Source organism: Nylanderia fulva, unplaced genomic scaffold (assembly GCF_048542155.1).
Source record: "Nylanderia fulva isolate GAGA-0341 unplaced genomic scaffold, ASM4854215v1 Scaffold424, whole genome shotgun sequence".
In the NCBI taxonomy this organism is placed as follows: Eukaryota; Metazoa; Arthropoda; class Insecta; order Hymenoptera; family Formicidae; genus Nylanderia; species Nylanderia fulva.
Window position 1 is genome coordinate 40,540 of NW_028190504.1, and position 27,523 is coordinate 68,062.

The 27,523-nt window shown below is 33.0% G+C and overlaps 1 protein-coding gene and 2 long non-coding RNA genes across 3 annotated transcripts; 1 reads left to right on the forward strand and 2 right to left on the reverse strand.

The window, feature by feature from the left end:
- Positions 1 to 293: 293 nt before the first annotated feature.
- Positions 294 to 26,861, reverse strand: LOC114937314 (acyl-CoA Delta-9 desaturase-like). Its single transcript, XM_085486357.1, has 3 exons — positions 26,661 to 26,861; positions 26,158 to 26,288; positions 294 to 398 (listed from the first exon to the last, which is right to left on the reverse strand). The coding sequence occupies exons 1-3, from the start codon at positions 26,830 to 26,832 to the stop codon at positions 396 to 398; spliced, it is 306 nt and encodes a 101-aa protein (XP_085342483.1). The 5' UTR covers positions 26,833 to 26,861; the 3' UTR covers positions 294 to 395.
- Positions 6,575 to 9,106, reverse strand: LOC146721719 (uncharacterized). Its single transcript, XR_014925534.1, has 3 exons — positions 8,972 to 9,106; positions 6,970 to 7,290; positions 6,575 to 6,824 (listed from the first exon to the last, which is right to left on the reverse strand). It is a non-coding gene; the product is annotated as an uncharacterized LOC146721719 (long non-coding RNA).
- Positions 7,218 to 7,731, forward strand: LOC146721720 (uncharacterized). The gene is made up of 2 exons (XR_014925533.1): positions 7,218 to 7,393; positions 7,539 to 7,731. It is a non-coding gene; the product is annotated as an uncharacterized LOC146721720 (long non-coding RNA).
- Positions 26,862 to 27,523: the final 662 nt, after the last annotated feature.

Genomic DNA, 27,523 nt, shown 5'->3' on the forward strand with positions numbered 1-27,523 from the left:
AGAAAACAATGCTACTCAGAGAATCATTTTTCCTAATAAAAATTTTTAATATTATAATAAAACGTTATTAATAATAATAATATGTATAATTGTAATAACAAGAGTGCTGTTTAAAGGCTGTGCACAATAGTAGGAGTAAGTAAAAGGGATAAATAGACAAAAAATTTTTCTATTCTGCGTTACTACATTACATATGTTTCATATTAAACTGTTCTTTATTCTTTTCTTTTGTTTTCTGTTCCTTTTATTGTGTATTGTATGCAGTCCCTTATAAGTAGTAAAAATAGTATGACCTGTTTTTGGATCAAATGGCAATTGTGCTAAATAATAACTCGAAGAAGTCCTCTCAATGTTCTTCGAAAAAGTCGAATATCTTAGTTCCCTCATCATTCTTATCACTGAAAAGAAAATATTACAACTAGATAATCTCAAATTTGTAACAGAATAATGTAATTTAAAATAAATTATTTTAATAAATTATTTTCATTATGTATGTAATAAATATTACATGAATATATTATAAAAATATTTTTATAATTTTATGAAATATTCAATAAAAATTTGCACATTGTGAACACTCGCACAGTTTTACACATTACACCACTTTTACACATAATAACTCTTTTGTCACTCATTCATACGCATCATGCGTGAATCGGAAAGCTATATAGATATCGTGTATGTTTTCTGCTAGTGAGAAATAAATAGAGGTTGGGTTGGGTTAGATGCGAACCTCTAGAGTCGAAAAATATATGGGTGCATCGTTTATGCAGCGATTAGCGCATCCACTGCGCATCCACTGCGTCTATTATCTGCGAGTCACGTGACATCATTTACCGAACGATCACCTGCGTGAATTGATTGCTCAGATTGTAATTGGAGTGCGTAAGTAAAGAAATTTTAAATAAATATGAATTAACTCAGAAATAAATATTTTTTATCGGCTCTCAATATAAACAATATAAATATGATGGTTTCTAAATCGGCCTAAGACCCATAGCACGAAAAATTACGAAAATTAATTATTCGGAACTGTATCTCTTGGTACGAGATTACTAAAGTTCCATATATTAATTAACCTCGAACTTACATATGGAGAAATAGGCGCGAAAAATATAGGTCCGAAAAGTCGCTGAAGCGGGAATCGAACCCGCGTCTTTCACTTTCCGGGCGACTGCTCTTACCACTAATAGCTATTTAAACTTTTCGGACCTATATTTTTCGCGCCTATTTCTCCATATGTAAGTTCGAGGTTAATTAATATATGGAACTTTAGTAATCTCGTACCAAGATATACAGTTCCGAATAATTAATTTTCGTAATTTTTCGTGCTATGGCTCTTAGGCCGATTTAGAAACCATCATATTTATATTGTTTATATTGAGAGCCGATAAAAAATATTTATTTCTGAGTTTATTCACGCCTGGCCTAATCACGGCGTTATTTACTAACATCTACTAAAAAGGCAAATGAAAAATAAAGGATCGAAAAGTCTGAATAGCTTAGTGGTAAGAGCAGTCGCTCGGAAAGTGAAAGACGCGGGTTTGATTCCCGCTTCAGCGACTTTTCGGACCTATATTTTTCGCGCCTATTTCTCCATATGTAAGTTCAAGGTTAATTAATATATGGAACTTAAGTAATCTCGTACCAAGAGATACAGTTTCCGAATAATTAATTTTCGTAATTTTTCGTGCTATGGCTCTTAGGCCGATTTAGAAACCATCATATTTATATTAAATATGAATTATTATTTGAATAAATATAATAAAATTTTTAAATAGGTTGAAGGTTCTGACATATGACGTGTGCACATAACATTTTCAGACAGTGATGACGGTAGGATTGAAATGTTGCTGAATGTAGACTTCTCAGATTTTTCCAAACTAACTGGGGACGAAGTAGCTTAATAGTTAGGAATGACTGTAACAGAATTGCATCTTTATACAAAGCACATTTTTTTTAAACAGATTACTTTAAATTTATATTCTTGATAAAAGTGCATTTTTAAGTTAATTAGATCGTAAATATAAATTAACAGACTTCATAATTTTATTGTATTACTTACCTTGCATTACTTTTAGTTTTGTAGGATCTATTTGGAGGAGTTATTCTCCACCTTCTTTGTTCTGAACTTTCATAACATAACTTATAATTGAAATAATTTTCAAGCAACGTTTCCAAGTTCAATTGGCTTAACAATGGAGAAGACTACATTCGTTTACGCAGTAGTCCGCAGTACTGCGAGCAAAGCATCCTGAGCAGGACCTCCGAGATGGCTGCGCAGATAGGCAGCAGCTCTGCTTAAACGAACAACAAACTGCGCTGCAGTCGGTTGCGCAGGTGGAGTAAACGAACGACATCTGCGGCATTCTGCGGCAGTCACTGCATAAACGAATGCACCCTATATACTTTATAATAGGAGTGTAACCCCGGTTGATTTAAATTATGTAATATATGTTACATATATAACACTTGCTTTAAAATTATAAATTATAAAAAAATATATATATATTCATTTAAAAAATTTTAATGTTTGAGATATCTTTAAGATGTATAATAGATATCTTTTAAAAATTCTACAAAGACATCTTTATCAAAATCTTTTTAGACATTTAAAAGATATCTAGAAGACATCTTTTAGAAATGTCTATAAGGTTTCTTTAATAAGACATCTTTTAGACTTCTACAAGACTTCGATGTTATGTGGAATTTGAGATATCTTTAAAATGTATAATAGATATCTTTTAGAAATTCTACAAAGACATCTTCATCAAAATCTTTTTAGACATCTAAAAGATATCTGGAAGACATCTTTTAGAAATGTCTATAAGATTTCTTTAATAAGACATCTTTTAGACGTCTACAAGACTTCGATGTTATGTAGGTACTGTAAGATATATTACAAGATATATCTTGCATAGCATAAGTATGCCTGCGTGCGGATAGGCGCGCGCATCCTGTAGATGCGCGCGCAGGTGTGAGATGCGCGCGCAGTGGCGCGAACCTCGTGGTCGACGAGGAAGAAGACGGCGGCCGTGACGGGGCATTATTATCTAAAGTACAGCGAAGGAGTGTGGTCGAGCGCACGACGTACAACTACGTCGCAACAACTTGTATGGCATACGTCAAGTTATAATATCGAGTCACACGGCGGGAACATGGTATTTTGTATGTGCCATGCGCGTGAATAAAGATTAGTTCAGTTAAACGTGGTGTGACAATTATTACAACCATCTCATGAGCAAGACCCCTTTGTTCGCCTCTCCCGCGGCTTTCCTGACACGCGAATTCAGGCATTCCAACAAAGAGTCCTCTCCTCAGAAAAACAAACATCCTCACAGTACATCCTGGAATTTAGTTTCTTTCAATACTGATTCACTATATTGGATCCGCAATCTTGAATTTTGCGATCCCGATATTAAAACATTAATCTTAAAAACTATTTGATAAATGTTTAACCAGAACTTGGTTTGATTGAAAAATCATCCATGTCATTGATTTTAATTGTCTTCAGATCGATTAAATGACGCTATTTTCAATAGTTTTGATAGATTTTCAATCCTTTCCCCAGGTCTCTAGAAAAAAAAGACCATCATTTTTAGACGTCTACAAGACATCTTATATGGTTCATAGATACCCATGGAACTCAAATTTTAGGTTCTATCAATAGTCAGGAAATCGACTTTTTTCAACATCCTCCTTTACTACCTCCGAATTTAACTAGTAAAATTAATTAATGAAAGGCTCGTATAAATTAACAAAATTTAAAAAAAGGTAAATATTGTAGGCCAACTAAACGAGCAATTAAATAAGATCTAAAGAATTATTAATAATTAAATAATTAAATTCTCATTCCGTTAGAGAAACAATATGCAGCGTAAACGTTTCGACTGCACTACAGTCTTTTTCAATACGTAAAAATCAAATATTAAAATACAAAGTTAAATATTAAAATACAAAGTAAAATATATTAAAATACAAAGTTGGTTAAACATTAAAATACAAAGTTAAACGATTCTTCGCTGATGACCAATAGATGAGTAAGCCGATTGGTCTGAGATTCCAAGTTTTGCGACATTTAATCATGCTGTGGATATTTTACGCGAATTAAATTATTAATATCAGATAAATTAAAAAATCTTTCAACTTACATTATCGTTTTAACAAGTTCTTCTTCTCGACATTTCAAGTGTGTGTTGCGAAGTCTAAATAACAAATGCCAAGGTAGAAAGTGTGATGTATTTATTAATTACCAATGTTTTTTCTAAACTATGATTCAGCTAATTTTTTAAGTATGTCAAAATAACTACTGTCTAGCAATTTGGTGTCTCTGTTTAAATTAATTCCATTTTTCTGTTCTTTAATGTGAATCATTTCAGATATTAGCCTTTTATGGTAATTCTTTTCATGATCCATAATCTTAGTGTTATCCCAGTCAAATGTATGCTGTTCATTTAGAATGTGTTCCGTGACAACCGAATGTTTAGCAGAGTAATTTAATATTATTTGTATGTTCTTTAAGTCTCGTTCCTAACTGTCTTTTTGTCTGTCCGACATATGTGCGTCACAATCATTGCAATTTAATCTATAAATAACTTAATCCCTATTTGAGATTTAATAAATCTCAATATTAAATCTCAAATATGAGATTATTTCATATTTTAAAATCTTGGCCGTGTCCAAGTAAAATTTGGTGCCTTGTGCACCGGTATTTAATTCTAACGGAAAATTATTTAGTTTCGTTAGGATAACGCATTGTCATCCGCGATTTGGCTCTCCTTGCCCGTCTTATACGTTAAATTTAAATTGTTACTTTTAAACTCATTGCAGCGCGCCCAGTTTTTTTAACTAAAATTTTTTTATTTCTTTTTATTTTATATTAATTTCAAATTTGCATAAGTTTTTAAATTTTAATTTTTTATAAAAATGTTTATTTATTCGCGCAATAATTGGACATTACTTTTTGTAGAGATATTAATTTTAGAACATAAATTTTTGTCAATTGATAGATTTTTTTACTTAAAAATACTTTTTTGTTTAACACTTTTTCACATGGCGCATGGACTTGGCATCTTGTTTATCTTTTTTTTTAAAAGATAAGTTTTTTTATGGTACAATTCTACATTTGCAAATTTAAATTTTTATTGATTCATTATACGACTCTATATATGTCTGCAACTTTAATTTTCCACTGGTACAAGTTTCTACATTCACTTGGCGCAATTTTTTTTTTATTTCATTACTTTTGTTACGATTGTACATTGGTTTATAATCGATAATTTTTCATACAATTCTATTGTACATGGGTTTGCAATGGATAATTTTTGTTAATGGTGTGCCCTTAACTGGTCGCCTTTTTTTACCTTTTTTTAAAGGTGAGTTTTTAGAGATTATAAATATTACATGAATATATTATAAAAATATTTTTATAATTTTATGAAATATTTAATAAAAATTTGCACATTGTGAAAACTCGCACAGTTTTACACATTACACCACTTTTACACATAATAACTCTTTTGTCACTCATTCATACGCATCATGCGTGAATCGGAAAGCTATATAGATATCGTGTATGTTTCTGCTAGTGAGAAATAAATAGAGGTTGGGTTGGGTTAGATGCGAACCTCTAGAGTCGAAAAATATATGGGTGCATCGTTTATGCAGCTATTAGCGCATCCACTGCGCATCCACTGCGCATCCACTGCGTCTATTATCTGCGAGTCACGTGACATCATTTACCGAACGATCACCTGCGTGAATTGACTGCTCAGATTGTAATTGGAGTGCGTAAGTAAAGAAATTTTAAATAAATATGAATTAACTCAGAAATAAATATTTTTTATCGGCTCTCAATATAAACAATATAAATATGATGGTTTCTAAATCGGCCTAAGACCCATAGCACGAAAAATTACGAAAATTAATTATTCGGAACTGTATCTCTTGGTACGAGATTACTAAAGTTCCATATATTAATTAACCTCGAACTTACATATGGAGAAATAGGCGCGAAAAATATAGGTCCGAAAAGTCGCTGAAGCGGGAATCGAACCCGCGTCTTTCACTTTCCGGGCGACTGCTCTTACCACTAATAGCTATTTAGACTTTTCGGACCTATATTTTTCGCGCCTATTTCTCCATATGTAAGTTCGAAGTTAATTAATATGAAACTTTAGTAATCTCGTACCAAGATATACAGTTCCGAATAATTAATTTTCGTAATTTTTCGTGCTATGGCTCTTAGGCCGATTTAGAAACCATCATATTTATATTGTTTATATTGAGAGCCGATAAAAAATATTTATTTCTGAGTTTATTCACGCCTGGCCTAATCACGGCGTTATTTACTAACATCTACTAAAAAGGCAAATGAAAAATATAGGATCGAAAGAGTCTGAATAGCTTAGTGGTAAGAGCAGTCGCTCGGAAAGTGAAAGACGCGGGTTTGATTCCCGCTTCAGCGACTTTTCGGACCTATATTTTTCGCGCCTATTTCTCCATATGTAAGTTCAAGGTTAATTAATATATGGAACTTTAGTAATCTCGTACCAAGAGATACAGTTTCCGAATAATTAATTTTCGTAATTTTTCGTGCTATGGCTCTTAGGCCGATTTAGAAACCATCATATTTATATTAAATATGAATTATTATTTGAATAAATATAATAAAATTTTTAAATAGGTTGAAGGTTCTGACATATGACGTGTGCACATAACATTTTCAGACAGTGATAACGGTAGGATTGAAATGTTGCTGAATGTAGACTTCTCAGATTTTTCCAAACTAACTGGGGACGAAGTAGCTTAATAGCTAGGAATGACTGTAACAAAATTGCATCTTTATACAAAGCACATTTTTTTTAAACAGATTACTTTAAATTTATATTCTTGATAAAAGTGCATTTTTAAGTTAATTGGATCGTAAATATAAATTAACAGACTTCATAATTTTATTGTATTACTTACCTTGCATTACTTTTAGTTTTGTAGGATCTATTTGGAGGAGTTATTCTCCACCTTTTTTGTTCTGAACTTTCATAACATAACTTATAATTGGGTGCATTCGTTGATGCAGTGACTGCCGCAGAATGCCGCAAATGTCGTTCGTTTACTCCACCTGCGCAACCGACTTCAGCGCAGTTTGTTGTTCGTTTAAGCAGAGCTGCTGCCTATCTGCGCAGCCATCTCGGAGGTCCTGCTTAGGATGATGCTCGCAGTACTGCGGACTACTGCGTAAACGAATGTAGTCTTCTCCATTGTTAAGCCAATTGAACTTGGAAACGTTGCCTGAAAATTATTTCAATTATGAGTTATGTTATAAAAGTTCAGAACAAAGAAGGTGGAGAATAACTCCTCCAAATAGATCCTACAAAACTAAAAGTAATGCAAGGTAAGTAATACAATAAAATTATGAAGTCTGTTAATTTATATTTACGATCCAATTAACTTAAAAATGCACTTTTATCAAGAATATAAATTTAAAGTAATCTGTTTAAAAAAAATGTGCTTTGTATAAAGATGCAATTCTGTTACAGTCATTCCTAGCTATCAAGCTACTTCGTCCCCAGTAAGTTTGGAAAAATCTGAGAAGTCTACATTCAGCAACATTTCAATCCTACCGTCATCACTGTCTAAAAATGTTATGTGCACACGTCATATGTCAGAACCTTCAACCTATTTAAAAATTTTATTATATTTATTCAAATAATAATTCATATTTAATATAAATATGATGGTTTCTAAATCGGCCTAAGAGCCATAGCACGAAAATTACAAAAATTAATTATTCGGAACTGTATCTCTTGGTACGAGATTACTAAAGTTCCATATATTAATTAACCTTGAACTTACATATGGAGAAATAGGCGCGAAAAATATAGGTCCGAAAAGTCGCTGAAGCGGGAATCAAACCTAGCTATCAAGCTACTTCAATACATTCCTAGCTATCAAGCTACTTCGTCCCCAGTAAGTTTGGAAAAATCTGAGAAGTCTACATTCAGCAACATTTCAATCCTACCGTCATCACTGTCTAAAAATGTTATGTGCACACGTCATATGTCAGAACCTTCAACCTATTTAAAAATTTTATTATATTTATTCAAATAATAATTCATATTTAATATAAATATGATGGTTTCTAAATCGGCCTAAGAGCCATAGCACGAAAAATTACAAAAATTAATTATTCGGAACTGTATCTCTTGGTACGAGATTACTAAAGTTCCATATATTAATTAACCTTGAACTTACATATGAAGAAATAGGCGCGAAAAAAAAAGGTCCGAAAAGTCGCTGAAGCGGGAATCGAACCCGCGTCTTTCACTTTCCGGGCGACTACTCTTACCACTAAGCTATTCAGACTCTTTCGATCCTATATTTTTTATTTGCCTTTTTAGTAGATGTTAGTAAATAACGCCGTGATTAGGCCAGGCGTGAATAAACTCAAAAATAAATATTTTTTATCGGCTCTCAATATAAACAATATAAATATGATGGTTTCTAAATCGACCTAAAAGCCATATAGCACGAAAAATTACGAAAATTAATTATTCGGAACTGTATATCTTGGTACGAGATTACTAAAGTTTCATATTAATTAACTTCGAACTTACATATGGAGAAATAGGCGCGAAAAATATAGGTCCGAAAAGTCTAAATAGCTATTAGTGGTAAGAGCAGTCGCCCGGAAAGTGAAAGACGCGGGTTCGATTCCCGCTTCAGCGACTTTTTGGACCTATATTTTTCGCGCCTATTTCTCCATATGTAAGTTCGAGGTTAATTAATATATGGAACTTTAGTAATCTCGTACCAAGAGATACAGTTCCGAATAATTAATTTTTGTAATTTTTCGTGCTATGGGTCTTAGGCCGATTTAGAAACCATCATATTTATATTGTTTATATTGAGAGCCGATAAAAAATATTTATTTCTAAGTTAATTCATATTTATTTAAAATTTCTTTACTTACGCACTCCAATTACAATCTGAGCAGTCAATTCACGCAGGTGATCGTTCGGTAAATGATGTCACGTGACTCGCAGATAATAGACGCAGTGGATGCGCAGTGGATGCGCTAATCACTGCATAAACGAATGCACCCATTGAAATAATTTTCAAGCAACGTTTCCAAGTTCAATTGGCTTAACAATGGAGAAGACTACATTCGTTTACGCAGTAGTCCGCAGTACTGTGAGCAAAGCATCCTGAGCAGGACCTCCGAGATGGCTGCGCAGATAGGCAGCAGCTCTGCTTAAACGAACAACAAACTGCGCTGCAGTCGGTTGCGCAGGTGGAGTAAACGAACGACATCTGCGGCATTCTGCGGCAGTCACTGCATAAACGAATGCACCCTATATGCTTTATAATAGGAGTGTAACCCCGGTTGATTTAAATTATGTAATATATGTTACATATATAACACTTGCTTTAAAATTATAAATTAAAAAATATATATATATTCATTTTAAAAATTTTAATGTTTGAGATATCTTTAAGATGTATAATAGATATCTTTTAAAAATTCTACAAAGACATCTTTATCAAAATCTTTTTAGACATTTAAAAGATATCTAGAAGACATCTTTTGAAATGTCTTAAAGATTTCTTTAATGAGACATCTTTTAGACTTCTACAAGACTTCGATGTTATGTGGAATTTGAGATATCTTTAAAATGTATAATAAATATCTTTTAGAAATTCTACAAAGACATCTTCATCAAAATCTTTTTAGACATCTAAAAGATATCTGGAAGACATCTTTTAGACGTCTACAAGACTTCGATGTTATGTAGGTACTGTAAGATATATTACAAGATATATCTTGCATAGCATAAGTATGCCTGCGTGCGGATAGGCGCGCGCATCCTGTAGATGCGCGCGCAGGTGTGAGATGCGCGCGCAGTGGCGCGAACCTCGTGGTCGACGAGGAAGAAGACGGCGGCCGTGACGGGGCATTATTATCTAAAGTACAGCGAAGGAGTGTGGTCGAGCGCACGACGTACAACTACGTCGCAACAACTTGTATGGCATACGTCAAGTTATAATATCGAGTCACACGGCGGGAACATGGTATTTTGTATGTGCCATGCGCGTGAATAAAGATTAGTTCAGTTAAACGTGGTGTGACAATTATTACAACCATCTCATGAGCAAGACCCCTTTGTTCGCCTCTCCCGCGGCTTTCCTGACACGCGAATTCAGGCATTCCAACAAAGAGTCCTCTCCTCAGAAAAACAAACATCCTCACAGTACATCCTGGAATTTAGTTTCTTTCAATACTGATTCACTATATTGGATCCGCAATCTTGAATTTTGCGATCCCGATATTAAAACATTAATCTTAAAAGCTATTTGATAAATGTTTAACCAGAACTTGGTTTGATTGAAAAATCATCCATGTCATTGATTTTAATTGTCTTCAGATCGATTAAATGACGCTATTTTCAATAGTTTTGATAGATTTTCAATCCTTTCCCCAGGTCTCTAGAAAAAAGACCATCATTTTTAGACGTCTACAAGACATCTTATATGGTTCATAGATACCCATGAAACTCAAATTTTAGGTTCTATCAATAGTCAGGAAATCGACTTTTTTCAACATCCTCCTTTACTACCTCCGAATTTAACTAGTAAAATTAATTAATGAAAGGCTCGTATAAATTAACAAAATTTAAAAAAAGGTAAATATTGTAGGCCAACTAAACGAGCAATTAAATAAGATCTAAAGAATTATTAATAATTAAATAATTAAATTCTCATTCCGTTAGAGAAACAATATGCAGCGTAAACGTTTCGACTGCACTACAGTCTTTTTCAATACGTAAAAATCAAATATTAAAATACAAAGTTAAATATTAAAATACAAAGTTAAATATATTAAAATACAAAGTTGGTTAAACATTAAAATACAAAGTTAAACGATTCTTCGCTGATGACCAATAGATGAGTAAGCCGATTGGTCTGAGATTCCAAGTTTTGCGACATTTAATCATGCTGTGGATATTTTACGCGAATTAAATTATTAATATCAGATAAAATTAAAAAATCTTTCAACTTACATTATCGTTTTAACAAGTTCTTCTTCTCGACATTTCAAGTGTGTGTTGCGAAGTCTAAATAACAAATGCCAAGGTAGAAAGTGTGATGTATATATTAATTACCAATGTTTTTTCTAAACTATGATTCAGCTAATTTTTTAAGTATGTCAAAATAACTACTGTCTAGCAATTTGGTGTCTCTGTTTAAATTAATTCCATTTTTCTGTTCTTTAATGTGAATCATTTCAGATATTAGCCTTTTATGGTAATTCTTTTCATGATCCATAATCTTAGTGTTATCCCAGTCAAATGTATGCTGTTCATTTAGAATGTGTTCCGTGACAACCGAATGTTTAGCAGAGTCTAATTTAATATTGGAAGAGCAGTCGCCCGGCAAGCGAAAGGTCTCGGGTTCGATTCCCGATTCTGCGACTTTCGGATCTATATTTTTCTCTCGCACTTTATTTCTTTAGGGGGAATAGGGGATACATGGAATTAAAAATCTCTTGTAGAGATTATCCCAATTTTATATCTTGGCCGTGTCCAAGTAAAAATTTGGTGCCTTGTGCACAGGTATTTAATTCTAACGAAAAAATTTTAGTTTCGTTTAGAATAACGCACTGTCATCCGCGATTTGGCTCTTATTGCCTATCTTATATATGTTAAATTTATATTTATATATTACAGAGCCTAGTTAAACTCTTAATTTATACACGCTGGCTTAAAGGCGTTTATTTACCAACATTAATATATATAACAGAGAAAAGTATAGAATCGAAAGAATCTGAATAGCTCAGTTGGAAGAGCAGTCGCCCGGCAAGCGAAAGGTCTCGGGTTCGATTCCCGATTCTGCGACTTTCGGATCTATATTTTTCTCTCGCACTTTATTTCTTTAGGGGGAATAGGGGATACATGGAATTAAAAATCTCTTGTAGAGATTATTCCAATTTTATATCTTGGCCGTGTCCAAGTAAAAATTTGGTGCCTTGTGCACAGGTATTTAATTCTAACGAAAAAATTTTAGTTTCGTTTAGAATAACGCACTGTCATCCGCGATTTGGCTCTTATTGCCTATCTTATATATGTTAAATTTATATTTATATATTACAGAGCCTAGTTAAACTCTTAATTTATACACGCTGGCTTAAAGGCGTTTATTTACCAACATTAATATATATAACAGAGAAAAGTATAGAATCGAAAGAATCTGAATAGCTCAGTTGGAAGAGCAGTCGCCCGGCAAGCGAAAGGTCTCGGGTTCGATTCCCGATTCTGCGACTTTCGGATCTATATTTTTCTCTCGCACTTTATTTCTTTAGGGGGAATAGGGGATACATGGAATTAAAAATCTCTTGTAGAGATTATTCCAATTTTATATCTTGGCCGTGTCCAAGTAAAAATTTGGTGCCTTGTGCACAGGTATTTAATTCTAACGAAAAAATTTTAGTTTCGTTTAGAATAACGCACTGTCATCCGCGATTTGGCTCTTATTGCCTATCTTATATATGTTAAATTTATATTTATATATTACAGAGCCTAGTTAAACTCTTAATTTATACACGCTGGCTTAAAGGCGTTTATTTACCAACATTAATATATATAACAGAGAAAAGTATAGAATCGAAAGAATCTGAATAGCTCAGTTGGAAGAGCAGTCGCCCGGCAAGCGAAAGGTCTCGGGTTCGATTCCCGATTCTGCGACTTTCGGATCTATATTTTTCTCTCGCACTTTATTTCTTTAGGGGGAATAGGGGATACATGGAATTAAAAATCTCTTGTAGAGATTATTCCAATTTTATATCTTGGCCGTGTCCAAGTAAAAATTTGGTGCCTTGTGCACAGGTATTTAATTCTAACGAAAAAATTTTAGTTTCGTTTAGAATAACGCACTGTCATCCGCGATTTGGCTCTTATTGCCTATCTTATATATGTTAAATTTATATTTATATATTACAGAGCCTAGTTAAACTCTTAATTTATACACGCTGGCTTAAAGGCGTTTATTTACCAACATTAATATATATAACAGAGAAAAGTATAGAATCGAAAGAATCTGAATAGCTCAGTTGGAAGAGCAGTCGCCCGGCAAGCGAAAGGTCTCGGGTTCGATTCCCGATTCTGCGACTTTCGGATCTATATTTTTCTCTCGCACTTTATTTCTTTAGGGGGAATAGGGGATACATGGAATTAAAAATCTCTTGTAGAGATTATTCCAATTTTATATCTTGGCCGTGTCCAAGTAAAAATTTGGTGCCTTGTGCACAGGTATTTAATTCTAACGAAAAAATTTTAGTTTCGTTTAGAATAACGCACTGTCATCCGCGATTTGGCTCTTATTGCCTATCTTATATATGTTAAATTTATATTTATATATTACAGAGCCTAGTTAAACTCTTAATTTAATATTATTTGTATGTTCTTTAAGTCTCGTTCCTAACTGTCTTTTTGTCTGTCCGACATATGTGGTGTCACAATCATTGCAATTTAATCTATAAATAACATTAGAGTTCGTGGGACAATCATTTCTGTCCTTTTGAACCCTTATGAAGTCATTCAATTTTTTAATGCAACGATATCCTACCACTACGTCAGGTCTTTTTATTGCTGAAGCGACTTTATCAGAAATTGATTCTATATATATAGTATGACAAAATATTTAATGTTCGTATTTGTGTTATTAGTATCTATTATATTGTTGTTGTTAGACTTGTTAAATTTCTTCGTTGAAAGATTTTTCAATCTGCGTTTTATTTCTATAAAAACTAAGTCAAGAGGATAACCATTGGATAGCAAAACATTAATAGCTTTCTCTATATTTCTTTTGTGAAATTGAGAATGTGATAGCAATATAGCTCTATCTACCAAGCTATAAATTGTTCCTATTTTATGACAAATCGGATGATTTAAAAAAAATGAGAGTAATCTATCTGAGAATGTCTTTTTGTGATACCAATCTAAATTAATTTTGTTATCTATTACTTTGATCATTATGTCTAAAAAGCTTATACACCGATTATCCTCTTTTTAATGTAAATTTTAGTCTATCGTTATAATTGTTGAATTCATTCAAAACATATGTAATAATGTCAACGGAAGTGCATAAAATAATGTCATCTACATAACGGAAATAAAAAGTCAGTTCGCAATTTAAATTACTAATTGCCAATGTTTTTAAGTCCTGCATGACTATATCGGCAATGATCGGAGAAAGTGGGGAGCCCATAGGAGTCCCATAAACTTGTTTATAAGTTATGTTATTGAAAGTAAAAAATGTAGAAGTTAATATAAATTTTATCATACTTATGAAATCTTTTTGGGAATCTTAGTGTGTGACTCTATAAAATGCCATCTACTATTGATACCGTTTAATGCAAGATCTCTATGGAAACATTAGTAAATAATGAAACAACATGCAGTGAAATTATTGTGTCAGAATGTTTTAGTGTTTTTCTTGATAGAATGTTGCATAAATCAAAACTGTTATTTATAAAACTGTCAGCTCTAGGAAAGCTATCTTTTAAAATTTTATGAAAAAAGGAAGCAATATTATATAAGAAAGTATTTATTGAGGAAACTATTAATCTAAAAGGAATATTTTCCTTATGGACCTTGGGAAGCCCATAGGCTTTGGGGAGAAGAGAATCACTAGAAAATAAATAATAATATTCCTTCTTGTTTATGATGTCTTTTTTCAACCATTTTTTTTTAAATTATTAAGTTCTTTTTCTATTTTTGTTGATGGATTATTTTTGACTATGTTATACGTAGAATCGTCTTTTAAAAGACTCTCAACTTTTTTTATATAAAATTCTTTGTCTAATGCGACTGTAAACTTATACACCGATTATCCTCTTTTTTTGTGAAATTGAGTAAACTTAACTAGTAAACTTACTATCAATGCGAGTTTTAATTGGCTTCTGTTTTTCTGCTAAGGTGTGAATCCGGCCTTAGAATCGGTTAATCTTTGAAAATTTATTGATTCTCAAGTAGATTCATTGAAGAGAACAGTTGGTTATAGTTTAATATTTTTCTAGGCACAAAGATGTTTTGCCTTGCTTGTCACATCATGGCTGATCTGCGGGTCTGCGATCTGCAGATAATTTAATATTTTAATATTTTAAATATCGTCTTACGTTCTCCGAAAGAAAGAATCATAAAGTACGCAGGGCGTAATACTAGAGTAAATCTCAGTTAGAGAGCTGTCAACTAGCTTATCTTTAAGGCACCGCGAGTTATAATTTAGAATTTATAGATTAGTCTGTTTGGCTCTCGCGGTTTGTACATCTTTTATTTTGACGATTTAGCTCTCTCGAATTATGTTTACTTTGCCTGTCAGATCGTATGCTTACGTGAGTTTTCTATGCGTCTACGATATTTTAGATATCGCATTGCATTCTCCGAAAGGAAAGAATCGTGGAGACTGCAGGACGTAACAATATCTTTTAATAATTATTTGCGCGATAATTACGGCGTTCGTTCCTTTGCTTTTCTTTTTTATTTTTATATTTAAATTTACGCAACCTGTATCTACTTATTTAATTTAATTATTTAAAACAATTATTTCGTATTGTTCTTGAATCTTTTGTATCATTATATTATTATCATTTATTATGTATTTAAGTTTATATCAATATTATGAAACGTATTCTTTCAAGGCAAACGATACTCTATTGTTCCTATACATAAAATCAAAACATTATTTCACTTGTGTAAGAAGCAAATAAAGCAAACTTTAAGGCATAATAACTTTTAGTCATTCAAGCAATATTCAACAGAAATCGTTATCTCACATTTCGTATCTCATTCAAAATGTTTTACATAAAATTAATTGCATCTTTTTGCAAGCATTAAAGAAAATTATTTTATTATCAATATCATTATGAACTTACAACTAAATCGCATTAAGAATTACATGTAACACATAAATTTTTTATTTATTTTAATTTATTTCGCTGTTTTAAAGAGCACAATTTTTTCACAATTTTAACAGATGCAGTTTTTAAATCATAAGCTAAATCTAGATAAGCAAAAAAATCAATAAAAGCTGTAGCAATATTGAGCTTATAATTTCCAAGTTCCGCTGCTTTCTAATCCCAAGGGAAAACGTGATGATAATTGTGCCAGCCTTCGCCACACGATATAAAAGAGACAACTGCATTTTCGGTGGGGCTAATTGTTCTGTGATAAAATAAACATTTCTAAATAGTACCACAATATAATACAATAAACAATTTATTAATTTTGAATGATAGTATGTATATGTTTTTATTAATTTTAAATAATAGTATGTGTATATGTTTACATATAATAAGTTGTACAGTATATAAGTACAATATATATAAATAAAATATGTACACACAAAAGTATGTACGTACTTATCATATGGTACCGATATTTGATGTTATTTTGCTGCTTTATCATACTGACATTAATACCTTGATGGGTATGGAGGAGAATCTGTGGTGTGCGTGGCATCTTAACATGACTAGATGTGTCATAAATTTACACACAAAATTTACATAAAAATAATGTTTTACACCCCACATGTGAGCTGCGGAATTTAGTGATAATATTGTGAGTAAATTTATGACACATCTATTCATGTTAAGATGCCACGCACACCACAGATTCTCCTCCATACCCACCAAGATATTAATGTCGGTATGATAAAGCAGCAAAATAACATCAAATATCGGTACCATCTAAAAAAAGTATAAATAAAAGAAACAAAACCATTAAAGTTAAACAAATATACATATGTTAAACAATATATACATATATTTTTTAAATTAAATTTGCTCCTGCAGAATAAACTATGTCCGTCGTATTTTCTCTGAAAGACCACAAAACAATCTTGTTTAAGATCACTCAAGTCGATCATAGCACCCTTGCTGATGACGTCTGGATGTTTATGAACCAAAACCCAACCAATATGCGAAAAAAAGAATCCTTTACGTGCATTATATGGATCTGCATTAGTGTCGGTAAATTTATGGTGTAAAAAAACTCTGTGATCTCTTACCCATCCGTAAATGTGACCCTAAAATATAACTTATTAAAAATCGAATGATGATGTACGGAGGTTATAAAGAGGAGTACGGACTCGGCATCTTTACACGTATAAAATCTGCAGCAATAAAGTCGGGAAAAATAAGGGTCGACTATTTCATCACATGTGGCGCTTTGTTGCATTGCTTGGAATTTATTTATCAATTTATACCAATTTTATATATCAAGAGACACGGTAGTGTCTCGCGCCCTGTTACCGGAATAGCCGATACACCGTGTATCTTTACGCGAAGCGGAGAGTTGAGTCTACTATAAATTTCGAATGCTCAATAACGGCTGAAGCAATCGAGTTTATACTAGACTTAATTGATAGATTGGGTTCGAATTATATAATAAAAGTGTTTTTATTTCTGCTCTACGTACTTTGTAAGCGGAAATATTTATATGCAAAGTCTAAGTATGAAAAATTTCTTTTAAGAAACGTCTCCGTCACCGTCGTCATCATTCACGCAACAGCCAATCGCATGCGTTAAACTCTGTACAGTTTGAGCGTTCGACACAAGATTGCGCTGAAGGCGCTTCGTAATTACTGATACACGTTGACGTGCGGGGTTATGTATTTGATTTGATTTCTTGACATGTACATACACACATAACAGGTATGTGTGTTTTGATATTTATTTATAATATACTATATTTTTTCATATAATAATATATATTTTCTTGTTACGCAATCATCCTATTATTTTTTTCATAAGATTAACAATTATATTCTTATGAAAAAATAATAAGATGATTGCGTAACAAGAAAATAGATTATATTATTATGAAAAAAATATAGTATATCACATATTATATAGTATTGCATACAACATGTATTTAAGTAAGTATATAAGTGCATATTTATATTTTGATATTTGCAACTACTTTCTTGTTATGTTATCATTTTAAATTATTTCTTTTATAATAACTATTTTCTTGCTACACTTTCTTTTTTTATAAGTACATAATTATTGATGTAAAATAAGGAAACGATCTTTACCAATAATAATGATTTATATATTTATGCAAGATGTAGTACAATGGTAACGTTGTAGAAAATTATTATGAAAGAAATAGTATAAAATGATAACGTAACATAATAAAAGTAACAAATATCAAAAAGTTGCAAATATTATTATATAAATATATATTTATGAAAGAATATGTTTGTGATATACTAAATATGTGATATGCAATACTGTACATATATGTGATTATATTATGAAAATATTTTTTCATATAATAATATCTATTTTCTTGTTACGCAATCATCCTATTATTTTTTCTAAAATATAAAATTAACAATTATATTCTTATAAAAAAATAATAGAATGATTGCGTAACAAGAAAATAGATTATAATAGTCTGTTATATTATGTATATATATATATATATATATATATATATATATATATATACATATATATTCTGTTACTTGGTAAGAAGAATAATATCTATTTTCTTGTTACGCAATCATCCTATTATTTTTTCTAAAATATTATTGTTTGAAATTGGGAAGAAAATTTAATATAATTATCTAAATTGTATTATTCTGTCTAAAAATCGATATTTTCTTCCGATGAATATGCGAAAAAACCGCGGAAAAAAGGCTCGCCCGATATAAACAAGTAGGCGATAAATCAGGATTATTTTAACAAGCTATTAATAACAACAACATTGCTTAACCGAAAGCAACGATCACTGCATTGATTATCGATGTAATAGACATGCGCCGTTCGATCACGTGGCTTTCGAAAGCCAATCGATCTCGCTATCGAGCATTTCGCGCATGTCAGGTGCGTGCTTGTTTCGCGTAAATTACGGGGCCGCCAATAAAGACAGGCGCCCTCGCGTCACCTTCGAACATTTTTAAATAACTGAAATTAATTGGTGAAGTAAAAATTAGTGGGGCTTCAGTACCGCACCGATAAAAGAAGCGCCCACCAAAATTGCGCGGCTAGTCTCTCGAGTCTCAATACGTACAACCGCTATTAAACCGCTTGGAAATTACCGCAAGTATTACCGCACACTCACTTGGAAATCGATCTCGGCTTATCTATTGGAACTTTTGTCAAATTACTGTATCGTTTAAATTGTGAAAGTAAATTCTGTGTTAATTATTAAAAGGTGATTAATTTCTTTCGGCCTTCAAATACGCGCTCTCCTTCTCGCGTTCGCGCAAACAATTATAAAATTAACAATTATATTCTTATGAAAAAATAATAGGATGATTGCGTAACAAGAAAATAGATTATAATGGTCTGTTATATATGTATATATATATATATATATATATTTTTTCTGTTACTTGGTAAGAAGTTTTTGCAATGCACGATTTGTTTTAATAAGTATTTATTATTTTTTCTTCTGGAACGACGCTTAATGGATGCCGATTCAGTGCCGACACGCACAAGGTGCGATAAATTGGCGGGAAAACATCTAACTTCCGGTGGCGCTCGCTCGCCAGCACTCTACATAAGCGCCACCTCAAACGCTCTGACACCTAAAGATGTCTCCACAGCGGGTTATTTCTTACAATATATATATATATATATATATATCCGCAAAAAGGCAAAGCTCGATATAATCGCGTGAACGATCGACGTACTTCCGCGTTGATAATTGCGATACTGCGGACGTCGAGAGCCAGGAATGAGAGGATGGATCCCACTTCTGAGGCTGTAAGAGGGTCGTTTGATCCTAATCATGGAAGGACATAGGTTAAAATAATGAGGCGGGGATCAATCAGTAATCACCTTAGTGGTAAACTCAGTATATTTTCAAGTAATTTAGTATTACAAGGAAGGCTCTAAAGAGACTGACTGTCTCAGCCCGCGCTCGTCTCTCTATGTCCTGTCAACTTCCGGTGGCGCTCGCTCGCCAGCACTCTACATAAGCGCCACCTCAAACGCTCTGACACCTAAAGATGTCTCCACAGCGGGTTATTTCTACTTGAAAATATACTGAGTTTACCACTAAGGTGATTACTGATTGATCCCCGCCTCATTATTTTGACCTATGTCCTTCCATGATTAGGATCAAACGACCCTCTTACAGCCTCAGAAGTGGGATCCATCCTCTCATTCCTGGCTCTCGACGTCCGCAGTATCGCAATTATCAACGCGGAAGTACGTCGATCGTTCACGCGATTATATCGAGCTTTGCCTTTTTGTGGATACACGTGGCTTGCGGTCAGTATCGCGGACGAGGTGAATAATAAATAATCGGTTCAAGCAATTAAGAGACTAAGTCTAAGACTTGTGAAAAAACAAGGAAGTGCTTTGTTCGGTCGCCATATCGAGTATCGAGTCCGTGCGGTTTCTGGACAAAATCACGCGACTCTCGCCGCCATATTAGCGCCCGAGTGACTCGTTGAAGCGATCATTCTCGCTCTCTCAGAAGAGATATAGTCCTTTCTATCGCGGAAAAGTGCGTGTGGACAGTAAATTTTTTTATTACCACAAAAGTTGTTCTTGGCGTGCCGTTATCGTGTATATACTACGTGGCATTACGCTAGACAATTTTTTACGCGTTGGATGTTTTCCAACCTATTCATCGTACTTTGTGCGTGTCGGCATCGAATTGGCATCATTTGAACGTCGTTCTCGAAGATAATGAGAGTGAACATTAATTTTTTTTCTTTTCTCGGAACTTTGTTTTTGGCGTGCCATTATCGGGTATACACTACGTGGCATTACGCTAGACAATTCTACGCGTTGGATGTTTTCCCGCCAATTTATCGTACCTTGTGCGTGTCGGCACTGAATCGGCATCCATTAAGCGTCGTTCCAGAAGAAAAAATAATAAATACTTATTAAAACAAATCGTGCATTGCAAAAACTTCTTACCAAGTAACAGGCGTTGATGTTGATATTTTCCTTTTATGTTCGAACGTAACAATAACATAATTAGACAATCAGATAAGAAATATACGTCGGCTCTCAATATTATTAATAATAAGAATACATGAATTTTAAATCGGCCAATAGAGCCCAAGCGCGAAAAATTAATTCTTCGGAACTGTATCTCTTGGTTTGAGATTACTAAGTTCCATATATAAATTAATCTCGAACTTACATATGGAGAAAAATAGGCGAGAAAAATATAGGTCCGAAAAGTTGCTGAAGCGGGAATCGAACCCGCGTCTTTCACTTTCCGGGCGACTGCTCTTACCAACTAAGCTATTCAGACCTTTTCGATCCTATATTTTTCATTTGCCTTTTAGTAGATGTTAGTAAATAACGCCATGATTAGGCCCAGGCGTAAATAAAATCAGATAAGTATATGTCGGCTCTCAATATTATTAATAATAATAATACATAAATTTTAAATCGGCCAATAGAGCCCAAGCGCGAAAAATTCATTCTTCGGAACTGTATCTCTTGGTTTGAGATTACTAACAATAAGTTCCATATATAAATTAATCTCAAACTTATATGTGGAGAAAAATATAGGTCTGAAAAGTCGCTGAAACGGGAATCAAACCCGCGTCTTTCACTTTCCGGGCGACTGCTCTTACCAACTTTTCTCGCCTATTTTTCTCCATATGTAAGTTCGAGATTAATTTATATATGGAACTTAGTAATCTCAAACCAAGAGATACAGTTCCGAAGAATAAATTTTTTGCGCTTGGGCTCTATTGGCCGATTTAAAATTTATGTATTATTATAATTAGACAATGTTGAGAAAACAGCTCGACGGTTATACGCAACAAGCGCTAGAAGAAGAAGTCGCCAAATGCGGTCTCCCAATACCAAATACTCGAGAAAAATGTATCGACGCCATCATGGCATATTTCGAGCATTCTAATGCAAAAAGAAGAGCAGGATCAGATCGAGTGCTAAACACGTTTACAGAAGCAGGCACAGCAAGAGCAGCCTCGCCTTTATCGGAAGCTTCTGGACAACAAATCACTCACAGTGCAGTATCAAATGAAGCATCCTTACCGCTATATTGCTCATTACTGGTGGAACAAATTAAACAGCAACAAGCACAAATCAACAATCAACAAGAGACAATGAAACAGTTATTAAAAGCATTCGGAAACGGAAATCAGCGTGCCCGTGTCAATCCAGCTTCTATGTCTCATGGGGAGGGGCTAGAAGACAATTTCAGTACACCAAATGTACAGCAGCAACCTACCCTGGCTACTACTTCACCAACCCAAGCCGTTCAACTTTTGTCGTCACAGATTCCGGAGTTAAGTGGATCTAAGGACGAGAATGTAGAACTGTGGATACAGAAAATAGAAAAGGTCTGGCAAATCCATGGGGTCTCATCAAACATAACATTCCTCGCAGCAACAAGTAAGCTCAAAAAACTGGATTGCCGTTGATATGACACAAATACCGGCTCAGCTATAGAATCATGGACTGGTATTAAAGAAGCTATCATTAAGATGTTTAAAAATAAAATCCTTTTTCACATGGCTTTGCAAAAAATAGAGGCTCGCGTGTGGAATTTTACTAAGGAATCATTTCAAGAATACGCAACAGACAAGATTGCATTGATGCAGAGCATGAATTTACCAGAACAGGACGCTATTCATTTACTAATTAACGGCATAAGAAGCTTAGCCCTGAGAGGCGTCGCCGCGTCCATTCGAGCGGAATCGGTAGCTTAATTTTTGGAAGACATACGCAACATAACTTCGTGTGGAAACGCACCAAGAATCAAGCAAGAGAAAAAAGAGAATAAATCAACAGGAAACACATCTGAAGATAAGAAAACGCAATCATCAAAAATAGCTAACGAAGTCTTCTGCGTTTACTGCAAAACTAAGGGTCATCTCCGGTCTGACTGCACCAAGTTAAAAAAGAAAGAATAACGAAAGCAGCCTTCGATCTCATCATCGTCAGCAGCCGTAACAGAAATCAAAACGGGTAAAATTGTTCAATCGCTTTCCGAAATTGGCGATATTGCTTGTAAGATGAATGCACTTTTGGATACCGGTAGTCCTATATCATTGATTTGCCGTTCCGCATACGAAAAATTTGTAAAACCTTACAATTAATTCGGAAATTAGCTCATTTTTAGCGATAAACGGTACCCCATTAGATTTAATCGGATCGGTAGAAACAAAAATAAAGTTTGAAAAATTTTCAAATATCCCGATAAACATTAAATTATATGTTTTAAACTGTGACTCGTTCTCTACGAATCTAGTAATAGGCAATTTTCTCATCGATAATAAACTCGAACTTATATACAAACCGTCCTTAAACGAAACAAAAGATAAACTACTTCTCCGAGAAGTAGCATCGATTGATAATATGGAGGCCCATTTGATAATTTATAAGATATCCTCGTTAATATGGAAATCGATTTTGATGACTCAATTAAAAAACAACTAGTTTCTACTATTAAAAACATAGAAAATACACAAATTGATAGAATCCACGACGATTACTTCGTTAAAGTTTCACTTAAAAACGATTCCATTTACAATTATAGATCCAGACGTTTTGCAAATTATGAAAGACAGTAAATCCGAAAATTAACTGACGATCTTTTAGCTAGAGGAATAATCAAAGAAAGTAAATCGCCTTACTGTGCTCGAATCGTCTTAATTAAAAAGAAAAACGGGTCATTTTGTCTTTGCATAGATCTTTGTCCCCTGAATGAACGAGTAGTGAGACAAAATTATTGTTTTCCATATATTGAAAACTGTTTATCCCGCCTCGAGGGAAAAAAAATTTTTACGTTATACTTGACTTCAAAGACGGGTTCCACAATTTTAAATTACATCCAGAATCTACTCAATATTTGAATTTTAGGCGCTCTGCGGTACGCAGTGTAGCTTACGTAAATTTGAATTTGGAACAAAAAAAAATCACTTAATCTACATGATTTTAGCTAGAAAAATACGTAGGGGAATTTAGAAATATTGTTTTTAGCTTCAGTAGCTAACAGAATGTTAACATGACAGGTGAAAATTTCACGTTTCCGTTTCGGATTAATGTAATTGCGGAATAAGAATAACACTTGAAAAGGACCGCCACAATGTTGGTCGAAACGTAGTGTTCATTTACTTTTAATAAAAAAATTAGCCTGTTTTTGGTCAAAGTAATTTGTCTCAGTATTATTTTTAAATTGTCACTGGCGATCAACATTTATTTATGAATATTGTATTTTGTGTGATTGACGAATATTTGAATAATTTTGTTCAATTTTCGACCAAAAACGGAACAGTTATTTGTTAATAAATAATTTTTAAATCAACTTATCAAAAATTCCCTACATATTTCTTTTCGAAATGTTTTTTTGAAGATATAGTGAAAAATTTGAATAAAAAGTATGAAAATTGTTCGAGTTATGCTGCGTGCCAATTTCAAAAATCGTATTTCGAGAAAAACGCGTTGATAGTTTTGAAATGTTATAGACATAAAAAAATGAAGAATTCTACTTTTAAAAAATTTTTACCATTAATCTGCAATCCCAGGACCATAAAGCTGCCCTTCTACGTTGAAATATTCCTCCTCAATCTCTTTTCTCGACAACAACAAATAAGTCCTTAGGCATTACCTTCTCAACAGGTATCCAACCAACGCAGGTAGTCGTTTCGAAGCAGCCCGGCGCGCTCAGTAAAGAGCTCGCAATTTCAAGGAAAAATTTTTTAATGTGTTAAACTTTTTCCCCATATTCTCCAAGGTTCAATGAATTTTTTAAGCAAAAAAAATTATCGATTATTTGAAAATTTTACAGTAGTGTTACCCCTTAATTTTAATATTATTAGGATATTATTTAACTGTGTTGTTTAAAATTATAAAAGCCTTGCGAGAATGCTAAAGCAAGGTCACGAATATATTCGCCGCCGAGTTGTTATTCCGCGTATTTTCGATTCCGAGCGCGAGAAGTTGACAAAAACGCGCCTTTGTCTCGAGCCTTCGAGCCTCGCTAGCGAATTACGTTTCGGCACGCGCGTGCCACGCGTTCAAGCGAAGGATCGATCGGCTGCCGTTGCCGTCGATCCTGCGTATTTTGAAGAGAGGTCGGCCCAAAGAGCTCGGCGGAGAAAGATCATCTCAAGAGCTCGTTCGAGTTTTTCGCGAGCAAAGCCTAGATAGCGAATCAAGTTTACTTTCACTTTAATTATTTTGAATAAAGTCACTCATTTAACAAACCACGAGTAATTTATCCAGATCACATCCTTCCTAATCCGTACAAACAGTCGAACCAGTAATCAAATAAATGTTTTCCGTTCTGTGAGAAAAAAAATTAATCGAAGGTTTCTGCACAGAATTGAATGTGTAGTAGAAATAATAACGAGAGCGATGATCGAGCGAGAAAGGAATGTGAAAGTCGAAGAGAATAATAAGCGAACAATACGTGTTTACGCGAGACGTAGGAAAACGAGAGCCTGCGAGAAGGTAAGGGAAAAAGTCCTAAGTACGGACAACGAAAATGGGGAGTCTTCCTCGAGCCATCGCCGAAGTAAGATTGACTAAGAATATTGAACTACGAAATACTATATTATTGGACTCATTAAAATCTGATCTTTCTTGCTCCTTTTAGTCATCCTATATCATTTTATTCTTACAACTGCGTCCCAAGTTTTTTAACTAAAATTTTTTATTTTTTATTAGTTCATTATACGACTATATAGATTTGCAATTTGAATTTTCCATTGGTACAAGTATCTATTTATACTTGGCGTAATTTTTTTTTTTTAATATTATTACTTTTGTAGTACGATTCTATATGGGTCTGCAATGGTTAAATTTTCATAGGATTCTACATGGGTTTGCAATAATTAATTTTTATAGGATTCTACATAGGTTTGCAATGATTAATTTTTCATAGACTTCTACATGGGTGTGCAATGCGTAAATTTTCACTACTGGTAAGCCCATACTAGGCGCCTTTTTTATTTTTTTACAGATAAGTTTTTAGAGTTTTTCTGTCCGAATTCAAAGGCCGAGTTCGTACTCTTCCTATAATCTCCATAGATTGTTTATTGCGCTTTAAAAGAAACAAAATGTAAAACTTTAATCAATAGCCCATATATATAAGTGTGAGTCCTTTACTATACTTGAATATGAAAGAAAAAAGTTAAATTAAAACTTACTTGATAAGAAATAGTCTGGAAAATCATAAGAATAAGTCTCATCGGCCACTTTGCCTTATAAGACCGATGAAACCATAATCTATGAACGCCAGCAGTGGTTCCTATATTTGAAAATATACCAACAGCGAAGACTGTAAATTTACAAATAGTCATATTAAACATAAAATAAGCATGAAAGCCGAATGTTGGCACATTAGTTTCGATGAAATTAAAATCATCGATGGTGTGCTCAAGGCACTTTTTCGTTGATATGATACCACGAAAATAACTCTCAAATTGAGAATTGAACATTTTGATCAATTTACTTTTGAGAAATTTATCAAATTATTAATCCCCTATATTAATATGCATATATATGTATATATGTATATATCATATGAAATTCTTATAAAGTTTATTAATTCAAAATAAACGTTTACTAATAATTTACTATATTATTTCTATTAATGTGTGTAGTTATAAATATATTATGGAATAATAGGTTAAATAAATGAAATACGTACACCAGATGAAAGTCCAAAGTTTAATAGGATAAAAGGTGGTTAAGTATATTCCATAAAGGGCAGTAAAATGAATATATATGGCAATAATAACATTTGCCCAAATAATTTGCCATTCAATCTTATGTGGTTTTTTCACCAGTACTTCATCATTTACAATCTTTTCAAATTTCATTATAAAATTTTTTAAATGTAATTGGATGTTAAACTGTAAAAAAATATATATTTACAATTTGTAATAATAAAGTATAAACTATATTGTATACATATGTTACACAATACGAGTATTATGCACTTATAATAAGAACCCAGACAGCAAAACATATGCATTCTGTATTCATATTGTATTCATATTCTTACAAACATGATGACAAAAATCGACAGAGATGCAGGCTCATATGCTATTCAAAACACGGTCATATTTATCTTTAAAATTTTGCAAAAAATGTCAATATAAGTACATAAATAATACTCAAATTAATATTTGAGCTCACATTTTTCATCAAATGTATGTAACTTGTGCTTATGATACCTATTATTATAATATGCTTACAAGATATACAACACATTTCAATCAAAACCAGAAGATCATGACAATGCAATCTGATAATTAGGCATTGCTATCCGGGAATATAAAATATTATAATTTTGTCACATAATTTTACTGCCATTAATAATTCTGCAGTTATTATTTCATTTTTGTTCAAGATTATGCAATGCCTATTTAATATATAAAAAGGTACACGTATTTTTTTATACGTGCCCAATCGAAGATTTAGGGGGTGATTCACCCTTATAAAAAAATAAATTTTTTATTTTCCAAGGGAATAATATTATCTAAACAAAAAGAGATATAAAAAAATGTT